This window comes from Aquarana catesbeiana, linkage group LG09 (assembly GCF_042186555.1).
Source record: "Aquarana catesbeiana isolate 2022-GZ linkage group LG09, ASM4218655v1, whole genome shotgun sequence".
Lineage (NCBI taxonomy): Eukaryota > Metazoa > Chordata > Amphibia > Anura > Ranidae > Aquarana > Aquarana catesbeiana.
In genome coordinates this window covers 311,579,362-311,597,931 of record NC_133332.1, presented here as the reverse complement: position 1 = coordinate 311,597,931, position 18,570 = coordinate 311,579,362, and the positions used below count along the sequence as shown (strand labels likewise).

Genomic DNA, 18,570 nt, shown 5'->3' with positions numbered 1-18,570 from the left:
GAGTCCACCCGTGTGTAATCTAATCTCAGTATAAATACAGCTGTTCTGTGAAGCCTTCTTAGAGAACCTTAGTGAACAAACAGAAGTTTAAAGCAGGGTTGGGTTATAAAAAGATATCCCAAGTTTTGAACATCTGACGGAGCTCTGTTCAATCCATCATCCGAAAATGGAAAGAGAACGGCACAACTGCAAACCTACCAAGATATGGCCGTCCACCTAAACTGACCGGCCGGGCAAGGAGAGCATTCATCAGAGAAGAGCCAAGAGGTCCATGGTAACTCTGGAGGAGCTGCAGAGATCCACAGCTCAGGTGGGAGAATCTGTCCACAGGACAACTATTAGTCGTGTTCTCCACAAATCTGGCCTTTATGGAAGAGTGACAAGAAGAAAGACATTGGTGAAAGAAAGCAATAAGAAGTCCCGTTTGCAGTTTGTGAGAAGCCATGTGGAGGACACAGCAAACATGTGGAAGAAGGTGATCTGATCAGATGAGACCAAAATTCAACTTTTTGGCCTAAAAGCAAAACGCTATGTGTGGGGAAAACTAACACTGCACATCACCCTGAACACACCATCCCCACTGTGAAACATGGTGGTGGCAGCATCATGTGGTGGAGATGCTTTTCTTCAGCAGGGACAGGGAAGCTGGTCAGAGTTGATGGGAAGATGGATGGAGCCAAATACAGGACAATCTTAGAAGAAAACCTGTTAGAGTCTGCAAAAGACTTGAGACCGGGGCGGAGGTTCACCTTCCAGCAGGACAACGACCCGAAACATACAGCCAGAGCTACAATGGAATGGTTTAGATCAAAGCATATTCATGTGTTAGAATGGCCCAGTCACAGTCCAGACCTAAATCACATTGAGAATCTGTGGCAAGACTTGAAAATTGCTGTTCACAGACGCTCTCCATCCAATCTGACAGAGCTTGAGATATTTTACAAAGAAGAATGAGCAAAAATGTCCCTCTCTAGATGTGCAAAGCTGGTAGAGACACCCCCAAAAAGACTTGCAGCTGTAATTGCAGCAATTGGGGGTTCTACAAAGTATTGACTCCGGGGGGCGCCATACAAATGCCCCTCACACTTTTCACATATTTATTTGTAAAATATTTTGAAAACCATTTATCATTTTCCTTCCACTTCACAATTATGTGCCACTTTGTGTTGGTCTATCAAATAAAATCCCAATAAAATACATTTAGGTTTTTGGTTGTCACATGACAAAAAGTGGAAAATTTCAAGGGGTGTGAATACTTTTTCAAGGCACTGTAGACATCCGCCCACAAGCTACATATATGAATCCAAAGGCAGCCGAGGTTTCCATGCCGAGATTGCGCTCACTGCGCACCCCCAGCTGACATAGACAGCTCCCCAGTCTCTAGTAGTGATAGCTATCCAGCGGGACAGGCTGTCAGGGCTGGGCTCAGCCCTTCCTTCTCTGAGCTGGTTGCTCAGCTGTCGGCTATTTGCCAGCTCCTATCTCTCTCCACAGTTACTCAGCTGTTGATGATATTCTGCTCGTCAGTCCTGCCTACTTAAGCCGTTCAGCCCAGAGGATCTCTGCCTTGGTCAACATCACAAAAACTATCTCCTGCGATCCTGTTCAAGACTTGCTTTGCTGACACCCCTTCTGGCTCCTGCTTGCTGTTCCACTACATTGATCCCTGACTTCTGGCTTGGCTGACTATCCGTCCCGGTTACTGAACTTTGGCTATGTTTTGACTACGTTTGTTCTTTTTACTTTTATTAATTAAACAAGTGTGATTTAACTGTACTTCTGTCTCGGCCTGATATCATGGCTTCTGACACAGGTTTACCATCATGTGACCACCATGACAGCCTATCACAGTGGTCAGGCAGTCCCCCCCTGGGTTTAAAGGTCCATTTAAAGCAGGGGTAAGGCAACCTCGGCCCTCCAGCTGTGGTGAAACTACAAACCCCATCATGCCTCTGTCTCTAGGAGTCATGCCTGTGATTGTCAGGGTCTTGCAATGCCTCATGAGACCTGTAGTTTCACCACAGCTGGAGGGCCGAGGTTGCCTACCCTTGAGTTTGAAGGGATGCTGGGGGCTGGGCAGGAAAAGGGTAAAGTCGTAGCAGACTCACCTCCAGGGCTTTGTCATACTGGTTGTTGGAGATGTACAGCTCCGCAGCGATATTCACATCTTCTATTGCAACCAGGTTCTGGTGTTTGGAAAAAGCTTCTTCAATGATGACGATGGCCGAGGCGACGTCGTTCGTTTCATAATAACTCCTGCGGATAAATGATGCGCCAAGCTGATCAAACCCAATCAAATCGAACCTGATCAATACATTAATACTAGACATGTGCACTGACAAAAAATGTGTTAGTTTTCGTTTCATTCGTTTTTTTGCTTTTTTCGGAGATTCGAAAATGAAAAAATTCGAAAATGAAAAAATTTGAAAATCTGAAAAAAAATAAAATCAATAAAATTCGAAATAATAACTAACTGTTCAATTATATATATTGGAATTTCCTTTCAAATTTGGCTGTTTGTGAACGTAACGAATAAAAATGTTTTATCTGAAGTTACGAATTATCCAAAATAACGAATGCCGCATCTAAACAAATGGAGTGGAACAAATTAATAATAAATAATAATAATAAAAAGGTTTTATTATTATTGTTATTTATTATTATTAGATCGTTACGTTCTATTCTTTTAGATACAGCATTCGTTATTTCAGATAATTCGTAACTTCGAATAAATTCATACTCGTTACGTTCACTAACAGCCAAATTTGAAAGGAAATTCCAATACCTATAATTTAAAAGTCTTATTCTTAGTCTTAGTCTTATTTTATTGTTGACATTAGCATATTCGCAAATTCTTCACCAACAATAAACAAGCTTTAAAACAAGCCCTCAATGACCTCTGTAGCTGCAGGCACCGTGGAGCAATTCATCCTCAAAGTCAACCAGATTGTTCTCTCCGTAGCTCAGCTCCCTCCTCCTCACCCCTTTCTCAAATTTCCTACCCCAGAAATATCCCTAAAATAATTTTCAGGTCTTGAAGAACCCTTATTAAAAAGGATTTCAAAGGAGGAATGCCACCTCACACTGGTGTTCAGAATGCCACAGCTAATAAGATACAGTGAGGGAAAAAGTATTTGACCCCGCTGCTGATTTTGTACATTTGCCCCACTGACAAAGAAACGATCAGTCTATAATTTTAATGGAGATATAAAGTGTAGAGCTACACTTTATATCTCCATTTGTACAACAATTAGTCTAATTGTTGTGTTGGCTGCTTATTTTTTTCTATCGGTTGGTGCGGTATTTCCCATATTCCTATCATTTTAACGGTCGGTTTATTATAACAGTGAGAGACAGAATAACAACAAAAATATCCAGAAAATTGCATTTCAGAAAAAGTTATCAATTGATTTGTATTTTAATGAGTGAAATCAGCAAGATTTCTGGCTCCCAGGTGTCTTCTATATAGGTAACAAGCTGAGATTAGGAGCACTCTAGAGAGTGCTCCTAATCTCAGCTTGTTACCTGTATAAAATACACCTGTCCACAGAAGTAATCAATCAGTCAATCAGATTCCAATCTCTCCACCATGGCCAAGACCAAAGAGCTGTCCAAGGATGTCAGGGACAAGATTGTAGACCTACACAAGGCTGGAATGGGCTACAAGACCATCTCCAAGCAGCTTGGTGAGAGGGTGACAACAGTTGGTGCGATTAATCGCAAATGGAAGAAACACAAAATAACTGTCAATCTCCCTCGGTCTGGGGCTCCATGAAAGGGCTCACCTCGTGGATCTTCAACGATCATGAGATCGGTGAGGAATCAGCCCAGAACTACACGGGAGAACCTTGTCAATGATCTCAAGGCAGCTGGGACCATAGTCACCAAGAGAACAATTGGTAACACACTACGCCATGAAGGACTGAAATCCTGCAGCACCCGCAAGGTCCCTCTGCTCAAGAAATCACATGTACAAGACCATCTGAAGTTTGCTAATGAACATCTGAATGATTCAGAGGAGAACTGGGGGAAAGTGTTGTGGTCAGATGAGACCAAAATCGAGCTCTTTGGCATCAACTCAACTCGCCGTGTTTGGAGGAGGAGGAGGAATGCTGCTTATGACCCCAAGAACACCATCCCCACCGTCATACATGGAGGTAGAAACATTATGCTTTGGGGGTGTTTTTCTGCTAAGAGGACAGGACAAATTCACCGCGTCAAAGGGACGATGGACGGGGCCATGTACCATCAAATCTTGGGTGAGAACCTCCTTCCCTCAGCCAGGGCATTGAAAATGGGTTGCGGATGGGTCTTCCAGCATGGCAATGACCCAAAACACACGGCCAAGGCAACAAAGGAGTAGAAGCACATTAAGGTCCTGGAGTGGCCTAGCCAGTCTCCAGGCCTAAAGCCCATAGAAAATATGTGGAGGGAGCTGAAGGTTCGAGTCATCAAACGTCAGCCTGGAAACCTTAATGACTTGGAGAGGATCTGCAAAGAGGAGTGGGACAAAATCCCTCCTGAGATGTGTGCAAACCTGGCGGCCAACTACAGGAAACGTCTGACCTCTGTGATTGCCAACAAGGGTTTTGCCACCAAAGTACTAAGTCATGTTTTGCGAAGGGGTCAAATACTTATTTCACTCATTAAATTGCAAATCAATTTATAACTTTTTTGAAATGCGTTTTTATGGATATTTTTGTTGTTATTCTGTCTCTCGCTGTTAAAATAAACCGACCAGTAAAATTATAGACTGATCATTTCTTTGTCAGTGGGCAAACGTACAAAATTAGCAGGGGATCAAATACTTTTTTTCCCCTCACTGTAAATGGTGTCATGTTGCTGGCTTTGGCACATGGAGTTGGTCCCGGTACTATGCAGGCACCACCAAATGGGAGGTCAATCAGCTACAGCTCAAGGAACCCCCTAGACACCACTGGAGGAATGGCTGTATTACTAATTAGAAGCGCGGAAGGCTACTGGCAATGATAAGCTTCCAAGTCACTGCTGGGAGGGGGAGAAGGTAAGTTGAGCTGTTCAGATAATAAACCAAATTACTTTAGTTTTTCTGCTGCAAACTTTAAGGATTATTTGTTCCACAGTGCTTGCAGCTACAGAGAGCGATGAAGACTTGTTTTAAAATGATTTTACTGTAAAGTATTTGCAGATGCTTCAATGTTCATAGCCTGGCAAAATGCAAAGCACTCCGTAACTTGGATGAGGTGGAGATCATGACATCACTACACCTCCTCTCCACCTTGTCCAATCAGAAGACCCTTTGCGTTCATTGAGAAAAACGCAAGGAGTTCTCTGACTGCAAGAGGGAAGTTGCACGGCATGACCAAGACCACGGCCAATAATGCAGTAACTCGGGCCTACAACTTACACATGGGGTGATCAGGTATCACATATACTGTACATACTTACACCGCGCCAAGCTGGCCCAATGTAATTATGCAAAATATGTCATCCGTGAAGTTCTGTTTTTAAAGAGAAACAGGTTACAATGACGTACTTTGCCATATCTCTTGCCAGCTGCATGAAGCGTTCTCCATCGGACGGAGACAACAGATTCAAGATCCGACGGTATCCATCCATGGCCAGTTTGTGTTCTCCCACCTGCTCATAAAGGCTCGATCGTTCCCACAAGTAACGGACGTTTGTAGGGTTGTACTTCAGCGCTGTAAAACACAACATCAATTATTCTACATTACAATATCTAGATAACAAAATTATCCAATGGTTGTTACCACACACAAATCCGGGATATTTTTTATATATATATATATATATATATATATATATATATATATATATATATATACAAATAATATATTAAATATATATAATAAAACATATTATTAAGTATAAATTTATACTAAAACTATCATTCAAAATGCTGACAAGCCCCTCCCCCCCCCTCTGCATTCCTGTTGCTACCACTTGTCTTGGGCACCAGCTATTAATGCAGCCGTTACCTTGCTACTGAAACTGTTGAATGGCCAGGGATGGTTGGGTCTGGACATGCCACCACAACCCTCCACAGCCATCCGAAAATGCAGTTAGCAAGGAGATAGCTGCATTTGCTGGCATGCCCTTCCCCCCCTTGCATTGCCACCACTTGTCTTGGGCACCTACTATTGATGTTGCCATCCCCTTGCTACCAATGTTGTCAGTTGACCCACCCTCTACAGCCACTTGAAAACATAGTTAGCAAGGGAATGGCTGCTTGCCCCCCCCCCTCATGCATTCCTCTTGCTGCCGCTTGTCCTGGGCACTGACTATTAATGTAGCCACCCCCTTGCTACCAATGAATAGCCCGGGAGGGGGAATTAGTTGGGCGTTCTGTCCAGCTTCATACCCAGCCTTATATAGAACGTAGGAACATGGGACAAAGTACTACATGAGCGTTGCACCCAGGGGGACAGAACGCTGAAAAAAAATTAAGAGTTCTTCTATAGCTTCAAACCACATAAAATAACAAGGACAAGGATGAATCAATGCCGCCATTATTATTTTACCTTTGGAGTAGCAAAAGATGGCTTGCTTGATGTTATCCTGTTCCAAGGACATCTCAGCCAGTCTCACCCACTCTTCCGTATCACTGGGGTTCAGATGGGCAGCGATCAGCTCAAACTGCAGAGACTTCTCCATGTCCCCCTGGTCCTCATAGATCATTGCCAGAGTAGAGAAAGGCTCATAGGCTAGAGGCGCTAAAAAAAAAAAAAGCAAAAAAAAGTTGACACGTAAGCCCAAAAACACATCAATGAAAATTTACTGGATCTTCAAGAGTGGACATTGTCTAGCCAGTTCCATGGTTCATGCGTCAAGTGCAAGTAATTCAACGTATGTCTGGAAGGAACCTACTCATAGAGATATGTCCTACGGTACAATGACAGATTTATTTATAAAAGTGGATTTGTCCAACAAGAGTTCTGTGACGTTCTCCTCTCCTGCATTCCAGCACCGGGTCTCCTCTCCGGCGTGTGGCCACATCCAAGTATCACCTGGAGCACCAGCCTTGTAGACATTCATGGGGCAGCTCTTCTAATCGGTGCCGGCTTTAAAATGTGAAGCGGTGTGTGCCTCGATGTTCAAGTAATGCAACACTATGCCTAAGCCGGGCCCCCTGCAGAAGTATCTTCTGGGTTTCCAGTGTCACCTTGTGACTGCAGAGCACCTTGAGCTTCCAGTGTCACCCCATTACCCCTGTGACTCTAGAGCACCCTGATCATCCAGTGTCACCCCATTACCCCTGTGACTCTAGAGCACCCTGATCATCCAGTGTCAACCCATTACCCCTGTGACTCTAGAGCACCCTGATCATCCAGTGTCACCCCATTACCCCTGTGACTCTAGAGCACCCTGAGAATCCAGTGTCGCCTGTAACTCCAGAGAACTCCAAGCATCCATTGTCACCCTATGACCTCTGTAACTCTAGAGCACCCTGATCATCCAGTGTCACCCTATTACCTCTGTGGCTCCAGAGCACCCTGATCATCCAGAGTCACCACATGACCCCTGTAACTCCAGAGCACCCTGATCATCCAGTGTCACCACATGACCCCTGTAACTCCAGAGCACCTGGATCATCTAGTGTCACCTGTAACTCCAGAGCACTTCAAGCATCCAGTGTCACCCTATGACTTCTGTGGCTCTAGGGCACCATGATCATCCAGTGTCACCACATGATCCATGACTCCAGAGCACCCTGATCATTCAGTGTCACCATATGACCCCTGTAACTCCAGAGCACCCTGATCATCCAGCGTCACCACATGACCCCTGTAACTCTAGAGCACCCTGTGCAACCAGTGTCACCTGTAACTCCAGAGCACTCCAAGCATCCAGTGTCACCCTATGACCTCTATGGCTCTAGAGCACCCTGATCATCCAGAGTCACCTGTAACTCCAGAGCACCCTGAGCATCCAGTGTTACCCTATGACCTCTGACTCCAGTGCACCCTGAACCTCCTGTGACACTCTATGACCCCTGTGACTCCAGAGCACCCGGAGAATCCAGTGTCAGCTGTGACCCCTGCAACTCCAGTGCACCAATAGCATCCTGCGTTTCTCCATTACCCCTGTGACTCCAAAGCACAGAGAGAATCCAATGTCACTCTGTGACTCCAGAGCACCCTGAGCATCCAATATCACCCCATTACTCCTGTGACCTCAAAGCACCCTGAGAATCCAGTGTCACCTGTGAACCCAGTGCACTATGAGCATGCATCACCCCATTACCCCTGTAACTCCAGTGGCATTCCAGTGAGCCATGAGCAACTTGTGTCACTCTGTGACCCCTGTGACACCAGAGAACCCTCAGCATCCAACATCATCTCATTACCCTGAGAACCCAGTGTCACCTGTGACCCCTGTGACTCCAGTGCACCCAAAGAATCCTGTATTACCCCATTACCCCTGTGACTCCATAGAAACCATGAGCATTCATTGTCACCCCATTACCCCTGTGACTCCATAGAACCCATGAGCATTCGTTGTCACCCCATTACTCCTGTGACTCTAGTGCTCCCTGAGCATCCAGTGTCAGACCCATTACTCCTGGGACTCCAGAGCACATAATGTCACCCCATTACCCCTGTGACTCCAGTGCACCCTGAGCATCCAATGTCACCCGTGACCCCTGGCATTCCAGCACACCCTGAACATTTTGTGTCACTCTGAATCTTTTGACTTTGAGCACCCTGAGCATCTAGTGTTCCCCCATGACCCCTGTAACCCCTTAGCATCCCGTGTCACTTAGTGACCCATGTGACTCTAGTGTGCCCCCGTGTCCCCTTATTGCACTCTGTGTTATACTGTTATAGAGTAATCGTTGTGGTACAAAGATGAAGTAACTATAAGGTTGAGCAAAGTAACAATGTATACACGTGTACAAGGATGAGTTCCTGTTGCTCCTTATATCAGAACATGTAAGGATGACGCACATGTATGTGACGCGAGATGGACTGTCCATTGCCACCAGAAGGCACCATCCTGGGGTGTCACAGATTTTTATTTTCAGTATACACTATATTACCAAAAGTATTGGGACGTCTGCCTTTACACGCAGAGGCCAGTCAAGTTCCTCCACCCCAAACTCGCTCATCCATGTCTTTATGGACTTTGCTTTGTGCCCTGGTGTGCAGTCATGTTGGAACAGGAAGGGGCCTTCCCCAAACTGTTCCCACAAAGTCCAAAATGTCTTGGTATGCTGACGCCTTAGGAGTTCCCTTCACTGACCTCAACCCGGTAGAACACCTTTAGGATGAATTAAAGTAGAGACTGCGAGCCAGGCCTTCTCGTCCAACATCAGTGCCTGACCTCACAAATGCTCTTCTGGAAGAATGATGAAACGCTCCCATAGACACACTCTTAACCCTTGTGGACAACCTTCCCAGAAGAGTTGAAGCTGTTATAGCTGCAAAGGGTGGGCCAACTCAATATTGAACCCTACGGACTAAGACTGGGATGCCATTAAAGTGCATGTGCGTGTAAAGGCAGGTGTCCCAATACTTTTGGTAATATAGTGTATTGAGTGTTGTGGTGGTGGGGCGGTCAGGAAAGTGTGTTGCTTGTGCATTGAGGAGGGATAGTAAAGAAAGAGTCGTATTTGCAGCCGTTGAATTGCGTTTTCAGAAGATCTTTACTAACAACGTAATGCACTTTCTATAAAAACATTTCAACATTTGATCCTCGATGCAATCAGTACAACCTCAAAAACACACCACAAAAAGTTCCTTAAGCTCTTTTACACAATTATGTGGTTTATCCGTCGTTCCTTCTTATAGCTACCGAAACAAAGATTTACATTGAAGCTGTCAGACCTAAATACCGAGAGTGCATACCTTGTCTAATGATTTCCATACACATCATAATGGCTTCCTCCCGCTCACCCCGAGCAAAGCGGATGTTGGCCTCTCCCATGAGGCCCCTGAGAGCTCTCGGCAGTTTGCTGCGTGGCCTTTTAGCCTAATGCAAGAGAAGTAAAAAGGTAACTGTCGTTAAAATGAACAAACGCATCAATGTTGCATGCAGACATCATCAGGGGCCAGTTTAAAGCTGAACTTTGAGATTTTTGTAAAAAAATATGCTTGCAGTGGGGCTCCCCTGCACTACAAGAAATACACTTTATTTATCCAACCGATGAGATATGCAAAAAAGGAAGAACCACATAGAGGATGTAGACCAGGCACAATATTAGATTAAATTAAATATTAATATTAAATTAAAATTATTAATATTAGCAGTAGCCATAAAAACAGCCAATACATTTCATGGACTCTAATGCCGTGTACACACGAGCGGACTTTTCGGCATTCGGAATGAATCCGTCGGGCATTCCCATCATGTGTGGGCTTCATTGGACCTTTCCTGTCGAAAAATCTGACGGACTTTAGAAATAGAACATGTTTCAAATCTTTCCGAGGGACTCGAATCCTATTGTAAAATCCATTCGTCTGTATGCTAGTCCGACGGACCAAAAACGACGCAAGGGCAGCTATTGGCTACTGGCTATGAACTTCCTTATTCTAGTCCGGTCGTACGTCATCACGTTCAAATCAGTCGGACTTTGGTGTGATCGTGTGTAGGCAAGACCGTTTCGTCGGAATTCCATCGTAAGGTCCTTCGGAGTTGAGTCAGATGAAAAGACCGGTCGTGTATACACGGCATAAGAGGCACCTTCATCAGGGCTTTAGGACTTGTTTTGACGGGTTTCAGGATCTGTGCTTGAAGGCCTTCGGGATCTGTGCTTGAAGGCCTTCAGGATCTGTGCTTGAAGGCCTTCAGGATCTGTGCTTGAAGGCCTTCAGGATCTGTGCTTGAAGGCCTTCAGGATCTGTGCTTGAAGGCCTTCAGGATCTGTGCTTGAAGGCCTTCAGGATCTGTGCTTGAAGACCTTCAGGATCTGTGCTTGAAGACCTTCAGGACTTGCGCTTGAAGGCCTTCAGGACCTGCGCTTGAATGCCTTCAGGACCTGCGCTTGAAGGCCTTCAGGACCAGCGCTTTAAGGGCTTCAGGACCTGCGCTTTAAGGGCTTCAAGACCTGGGCTTTAAGGGCTTCAGGACCTGCGCTTTAAGGCCTTCAGGACCTGCGCTTTAAGGCCTTCAGGACCTGCGCTTTAAGGCCTTCAGGACCTGCGCTTGAAGGCCTTCAGGACCTGCGCTTGAAGGCCTTCAGGACCTGCGCTTGAAGGCCTTCAGGACCTGCGCTTGAAGGCCTTCAGGACCTGCGCTTGAAGGCCTTCAGGACCTGCGCTTGAAGGCCTTCAGGACCTGCGCTTGAAGGCCTTCAGGACCTGCGCTTGAAGGCCTTCAGGACCTGCGCTTGAAGGCCTTCAGGACCTGCGCTTGAAGGCCTTCAGGACCTGCGCTTGAAGGCCTTCAGGACCTGCGCTTGAAGGGCTTCAGGACCTGCGCTTTAAGGGCTTCAGGACCTGAGCTTAAAGGCCTTCAGGACCTGCGCTTTAAGGGCTTCAGGACCTGGGCTTTAAGGGCTTCAGGACCTGCGCTTGAAGGCCTTCAGGACCTGCGCTTGAAGGCCTTCAGGACCTGCGCTTTAAGGGCTTCAGGACCTGCGCTTTAAGGCCTTCAGGACCTGCGCTTGAAGGGCTTCAGGCCCTGCGCTTGAAGGGCTTCAGGCCCTGCGCTTGAAGGGCTTCAGGCCCTGCGCTTGAAGGGCTTCAGGACCTGCGCTTGAAGGGCTTCAGGACCTGCGCTTGAAGGGCTTCAGGACCTGCGCTTGAAGGGCTTCAGGACCTGCGCTTGAAGGGCTTCAGGACCTGCGCTTGAAGGGCTTCAGGACCTGCGTTTGAAGGGCTTCAGGACTTGCGCTTGAAGGGCTTCAGGACGTGTGTTGATAGCACCAGTTTGAGATGCTTCTAAGATCCAGAATTCAAAGACAGATGCATTTGACCTGCAGATGACCTCCTTCTGACCTGCTTTATACTTATAGATTTTATGAGGATTTATTACCCAGCTGATGTGATTAAAAGCCCATTGATGTGCATATCACTGCGGATTCGACCACCACCCACATTTGATCTACCAGTTTCACACTCTGACACCCACACCCTTCAGGGCCTCCACACCCTTCTTGAATACCAAACGGCTTCCATATGGACACACCCTCCCCTTACATAACCTTCTACCATATATACCCTCCTCAATCAAGATTTACTACCTGTTCGGTGGGACATACCCCATTGACTGAGTGAACTTATCTCCACCATCCCTAGTCCCTCTCCCACACAGTGGTAACCAGTATTACGCCTATAAATCCCCATTTACTCTACTAGCAGGTTCTCGCCAGTCGCCCAATCCTCCCCCGTGTTCTAACGTCTCAATTTCTCAGCCCTTTTTATAGATACCCCTTAGCTTGCTTTCCTACACAACCCAAATATATCTTCCCCATTCATTTTCCTTTCCTCTTCCCTCTCTTTTCCCCTTTTTATCTTGACCTACCTTCCTCTACCAGCCCCTTATTACCTACTCCTCTTCCACCTCCTCCTACAACATTTTTATCTGATCAGCAAATAACCCTGACATACTAGAGTGATGGAAGTTAAACCAGCCCATACAATGGCACATCTGTCATCTAAAAACACCAAGCCCTCAATCAAAATTATCTCCCTAAAACGCACGCGGTCTCAACATCCCAGAAGAACGCTCCCAATTACTTCTCTCAGGGCACAAAAATAAAGCCGACATTATTTTCTTACAGGAAACACATTTTAAAGCAGATTTCATCCCGAAACTTTCCAATGCCTGTTGCCCAACGACCCTACATGCAACCAACCACGATTCAAGATCTAAAGGGGTTTCCAACCCATTCACCAGACATTGCCCGTTTCAAGTTTCAGACAACTGTGTGGACAAGGAAGGCCGTTACTTCTTTATGAAGGGTTCACTACACGGAAAACCTGTCACCATAGCAAATATCTATACACCAAACACAAAACAAGTCCCCTTCTTTAGATCAATGATGCAACTACTCTCAGCCTTTCAGGAAGACCTCCTAGTTCTAGGCGGAGACTTTAATGTTCCCCTTAACCCCCCACATGACACATCGACTGGAACCTCCACTATACCATACAGAGCATTATGTGCAGTTAAAACACAACTTCAGGACCTTGCGCTGCACGACTCCTGGCGTACGCTATACCCCAACGTGAAAGACTACACATTCTACTCAGCCCCCCATAACTGGTTTTCCAGACTTGACTATCCATTCATCACGCAAAGAGATTTAACGATGCTTACCACATCCACCATAGACCCCATGTATTTATCTGATCATCACCCTATTTCCATGTCCATAGAATTTTCAGATATCCCAACTCAATCCTCGATATGGCGCCTAGATCCCTCCCTACTCACAGACAGCACTATTGCACCTGAAGTAAACAGAATTCTCCTCCGAGAGAACAATTCTCCGGACATATCTCCAATGCTGAGGTGGGAGGCACACAATTGTACTATACGAGGAGAACTAATTGTAATCTCCGCAAAACGCAGTCACACATTAAAAAACTGACGACCCGTATTCATATGTTAGAACGAGCACATAAATCTACACAAGCAGCATCCTCCTTTCACGACCTCATCCAAGGGCAGAACTATTGAAGGAACTAGATAAAAAAAAATGAAACAAAATTATATATTATCCCCAAAAATATTCTATGAATACTAAAATAAACCCGGAAAGTTTCTGGCGAAAGCCCTCCAATCTAAAAAAGCGTCCATAACAGTTCACTCTCTTACCGAATCAATTTGTTCACTACTACACTCACCTTTATAATCTAGGCCCTGTAGACCCACAGACAGAAGACACTTCAAGAACACAAATAATGAAGGAAATCCTCACAAAATATAGCCCCGAAGCTTTATCCAATTTGGAAGCAAAAGACCTGGATCACCCTCTCTCCTCTGAGGAGGTGGATACAGCACTCAAACAGTTGAAAGCTGGAAAGAACCCTGGCCCAGGCAGCTTGATGGCAGGCTATTATAAAACCTTTATAGATACGCTTAAGCCACATTTTCTAAGAGTATTTAACTCCCTTACGTCCGACCGTCCTCCACCCCGAGACCTCCTGACGGCACACAGAACTGCGATCCCGAAACCAAACAAAGATCCCTCACTAGTCACTAATGATCGCCCAATCTCCCTACTAAATGTAGACCTTACATTTTTTGCCAAAATCTTAGCCAACCGTCTTCTACCCTTTTTGCCTAAACCCATTTTGCTAGACCAGGTGGGCTTCATACCAGGCAGAGAGGTGAGAGACAACACCATCAAAGCCATTAATATACACAACGGGTTGACATCTACACACCATCGCGGATTCTTTTTGTCCCTGGATGTGGAGAAGGTATTCGATAAAGTGGCCTGGGACTTAATGTTGGAAGCTCTCAAAGCGATTGGCACACATGAACGTATGTTACAATTCATTTTGGCCCTTTACTCCTCCCCAACTGCCAAAGTTCAAGTCAATGGCCACCTATCGAATGCCTTCCCGATTTCAAACGGTACACGACAGGGCTGCCCCTTTCTCCCCATTAATATTTGTCCTCACCCTGGAACCATTAATTCAACGCCTCAGGTCTAACCCCGATATCAAAGGTGTCTCTATTTCCAAGACTACCTATAAGCTAGCCGCTTTCGCAGATGACATCCTGTTATTTCTAACAGAGCCACATATTACCTTACCCAACTTGCTCAAAGATTTCGCCACGTTTAAAACCTTGACCAACCTACAAAAAAACTTCTCTAAATCAGAAGCACTAAATATATCTCTACAGAAAGATACGCTCGCACAATGTCAAGCGAATTTCCCATTCAGATGGAGTCAGGACTCGATCACCTATCTTGGAATCCAACTACCCTTTAAAATATCTGACTTGTATACCAAAAATTACCTCCCGATCCTTCAAAACATTGAAAATGATTTAAAGTCATGGTCTATGGGTATTTTTTTGTGGTTTGGCAGAGTGTCGATAGTCAAAATGAACTTTCTCCCGAGAATATTGTAAGTACTGCAAGCAGTGCCCATAAGACTACCACAGGCCTTTTATGCCTCCTATCGTAAAGATTTACGGAATTTGTGTGTGATAAATCACACCCTAGATTAAGTTTTAAGAGGCTTACTTTACCCAAGTTGAAAGGAGGCATAGGCTTTCCAGACATTGCTAAATACCACTGGGCCTGCCAGTTAGCGAAAATAATAGATCGGAACATTCACTCTCATACCAAAGCATGGATAAACATCAAACATGCGTTCCCCCCAATACCATTAAGTCAACTACCATGGACCGCCTCAACGCACACACCGCTAGAATACAAACAACATCCTTTAATTGGCAACACGCTAAAAAATTTTTTAAAAAGTATGCCATTAATTCAAAATATCCTCCTCATCAGGCCCGCCAAAACCCATTCGTAACAACGCGCAATTCCCACCAGGTCTAACAGACTCCTTCCTCTCGAAAATCTGGCCCCACATCGACGTACAAACTGAACACTTCTTCCCAAGGAACACGTTCCTAACCCTACCCGCTTGATCTGCACAGATGCCAGGACGTTCCTTCTCCTTCTGGACTAATGTCTAACTAAGACACTTCCTGAATAACCCCCAAACACGCCCCGAATACTCTAGACAACACACACCATTCAAAGTAATATGTAAAAGAAAAGAACCGCAGAGACACCCGATCTCAGATATGTACTCCATTCTGTTTTCTGACCACAGCCCAAAATCCAACATAGCAAGCCTTAGGTGGGAACGGGAACTCTCACTAAACCTCTCGGAAGAGGATTGGGAAAATATCTAATTTTAAATCCATAAGGGGTCAATCAATGTATCTGCACAGGAAAATGGCTTCAAGGTCTTTTCTATATGGTACAAGTCTCCTCTTAGACTACACAAAATCTCTCCCACCATCCCCCCCCCCCAACTGCTGGAGATGCTCTAATGAAGAAGGATCAATCCTACACATATGGTGGTCATGCTCTCTTATCATCGCCTCACTACTCAAAATACCACCTATCAGATAGACTATTCTCTGGTCCAAATGCTTCTACAATACTCATCCATCCCAAAAAAAGAACATCACTGATCCCTCTCTTTTCACCTATTAAACCAGGGGTCTTCAAACTATGGCCCTTCAGTTGTTCAGGAACTACAATTCCCATCATGCCTGGTCATGTCTGTGAATGTCAGAGTTTTACAACGCCTCATGGGATGTGTAGTTCCGCAACAGCTGGAGGGCCGTAGTTTGAGGATCCCTGTATTAAACTAAGCGAAAATGTGTATTCCAGCCCAATGGAAATCGGCTAATCCCCAACCACTGCAGATTGCATCAGACGCAAAAATAAAGTTGCAGAAATTGAAGAATTGGTACATCAAGCTAAAGACACACCTACCAAATTTCGGAAAACCTACTCTTGTTGGCACCACTACCAAACAACTAATGAATACTACCAAATATTATCTCAGTGAAAACTGCGGTTACACGTTGTCAGGTCGGAGGACCTCCCCACTCATCTTTACCTCTACATTTCCCATTTCACCCCCCTCCTACCTATTCACTGTGGTAACACTCTAATCACCTCCTCTCCCAGGAGGTGATAATTTCGCCCAGTTCCCCCTCTTATCACATAGCACCTGTCCCAGCTAACTCTTTCTAATATCCTCTTCTGACACCCCCTACCTTTCAATACACATAGCAGCATCTTCCTACCACTTTGTTCAAGCAATGTGACCACCGACTAGGCCGACCAGGAGACCAGGAGAAGCGGCGGCGGGTGACCCGGGGGGGACTGTGAGAGGCAGTGGGCGGGGGTGACCGAGGACAGAGGAGGCGGTTTGACCGGGAGAGAGACGGAGGGGACCGTGCGGTGACAGGTCTGACCGGGAGAAGCGGCGGGTAAGTGTGCCGCGGACTGGAGGGGGAGAGCCACAGGCAGACAGGGGAGCGGTGGGAACAGTAACAGGCAGGCTGACCAGGGGAGACCTTAGGCACTGACAAGCCCTGCAAGTGTCAGATTGCATAGACGATTGAGCAGAGCAGTCATAACCAGTTAACATAAAAAAAAAAAAAGAGACTGACTGTGTCTAGCGTGGATGCCGTGTATTGTGGAGTAACTGTTTGTGTTGAGTATTGTGAGTACCTGAGTATTGTGTGTGTATAGTGAGTACCTGTGTACAGTGAGTACTTGGGTATAGCGAGTACCTGGCTATAGCGAGTACCTGGGTATAATGAGTACCTGAGTATTGTGAGTACCTGAGTATTGTAAGTACCTGAGTATTGTGAGTACCTGAGTATTGTGAGTGTTGGGAGTACCTGTGTACTGTGAGTACCTGAGAGTATGAGTACGTGTGTGTTGTGAGTACCTGAGTGTTGTGTGTATCTGAGTAGTGGGTGTGTATTCTTAGTACCCGAGTATTGTGAGTGCACGTGGGCAGTGAGTACATGAGTGCACATGGACTGCGTGTGCACGTGGGCTGCAAGTACCTGTGTATTGTATTGTTGAGAACCCTTGTATTGTGTTGTTGAGAACCTGTGTATTGAGTATTAGTGTATTCCAGTTTCCCTGGAAGCCCAGGTTCTGAATCTGGGGAAGCAACTGTCAGCACTGAGAAGTCCCTCCATACTAAAGGAGAGCTGGGAACATACCCAGCACGGGCCAGCAGCGGGTGGAGACAAAGAGGTGCAGGCACTAAGAAAGAGTAGATGGGTGACAGTCAGGAAGGGTAGAGGGGAAAGTGCCAGGGAGGCCGATCCAGGGCTTGTGCATCCCAATAAGTACGCTCCATTGAGTGACATTGGTGAAACCAGTCAGAGACCAGCACTGCTGTAACTGAGGGACTCTCCTAGCTGCCGGGGGAAGAACTCCTCCAGTGAGGGTAGGAGTAAAGCCAAGGGAAAGGAAAGACAGATTCTGGTGGTAGGGGACTCAATTCTGAGAAGGACAGAGAGGGCAATCTGTCACAAAGACCTGAAGCACCAAACTGTATAATGTATACCGGGTGCTTGGGTTCAGCACATCACAGATCTGGTGGACAGATTACTGGGAGGGGCTGGGGAAGACCCAGCTGTCATGGTGCACGTTGGCACCAATGAAAAAGTCACAGGAAGATGGAGTGTCCTAAAGAACGATTTTAGGGACTTAGGAGCTAAATTGAGGAAAAGGACCTCCAAGTTAGTATCTCAGGAATACTACCGGTACATCGAGCCACACCAGAAAGGCAGAGGGAGATTAGGGAAGTAAATAAATGGCTGAGGAGCTGGTGTAGTAAGGAGGGGTTTGGGTTTCTGGAGGACTGGGCCGACTTCTCAGTCGGTCACCAGTACTATAGAAGGGATGGACTGCACCTAAATGAGGAGGGTGCAGATCAGCTGGGAATGATGATGGCCGAAAAGTTAGAGGGGTTTTTAAACTAGGCGATGGGGGGGGGGTCCAGAGGGAGAGATAGTCAGCGCGGAACATATTCCAGAGGGTAGTATTGGGGGCATTAGTGGTAGGTTGACTAAACCACATAAACCCAAGGTAAGTAAAGTAACAAGTCC

The 18,570-nt window shown here is 45.9% G+C and overlaps 1 protein-coding gene across 3 annotated transcripts in view; it reads right to left on the bottom strand.

Annotated features, from left to right (window-relative positions):
• GTF3C3 (general transcription factor IIIC subunit 3) overlaps nucleotides 1–18,570 on the bottom strand; it is a 79,910-nt gene that overhangs the window by 37,923 nt on the left and 23,417 nt on the right. For all 3 annotated transcript variants that reach the window (XM_073600676.1, XM_073600674.1, XM_073600675.1), the window contains exons 5-8: nucleotides 9,849–9,972; nucleotides 6,522–6,713; nucleotides 5,516–5,681; nucleotides 2,109–2,256 (exon numbers count right to left, since the gene is read on the bottom strand). In XM_073600676.1, the coding sequence (XP_073456777.1) occupies nucleotides 2,109–2,256; nucleotides 5,516–5,681; nucleotides 6,522–6,713; nucleotides 9,849–9,972 (630 nt within the window). The remainder of the gene's footprint in view (nucleotides 1–2,108; nucleotides 2,257–5,515; nucleotides 5,682–6,521; nucleotides 6,714–9,848; nucleotides 9,973–18,570) is intronic.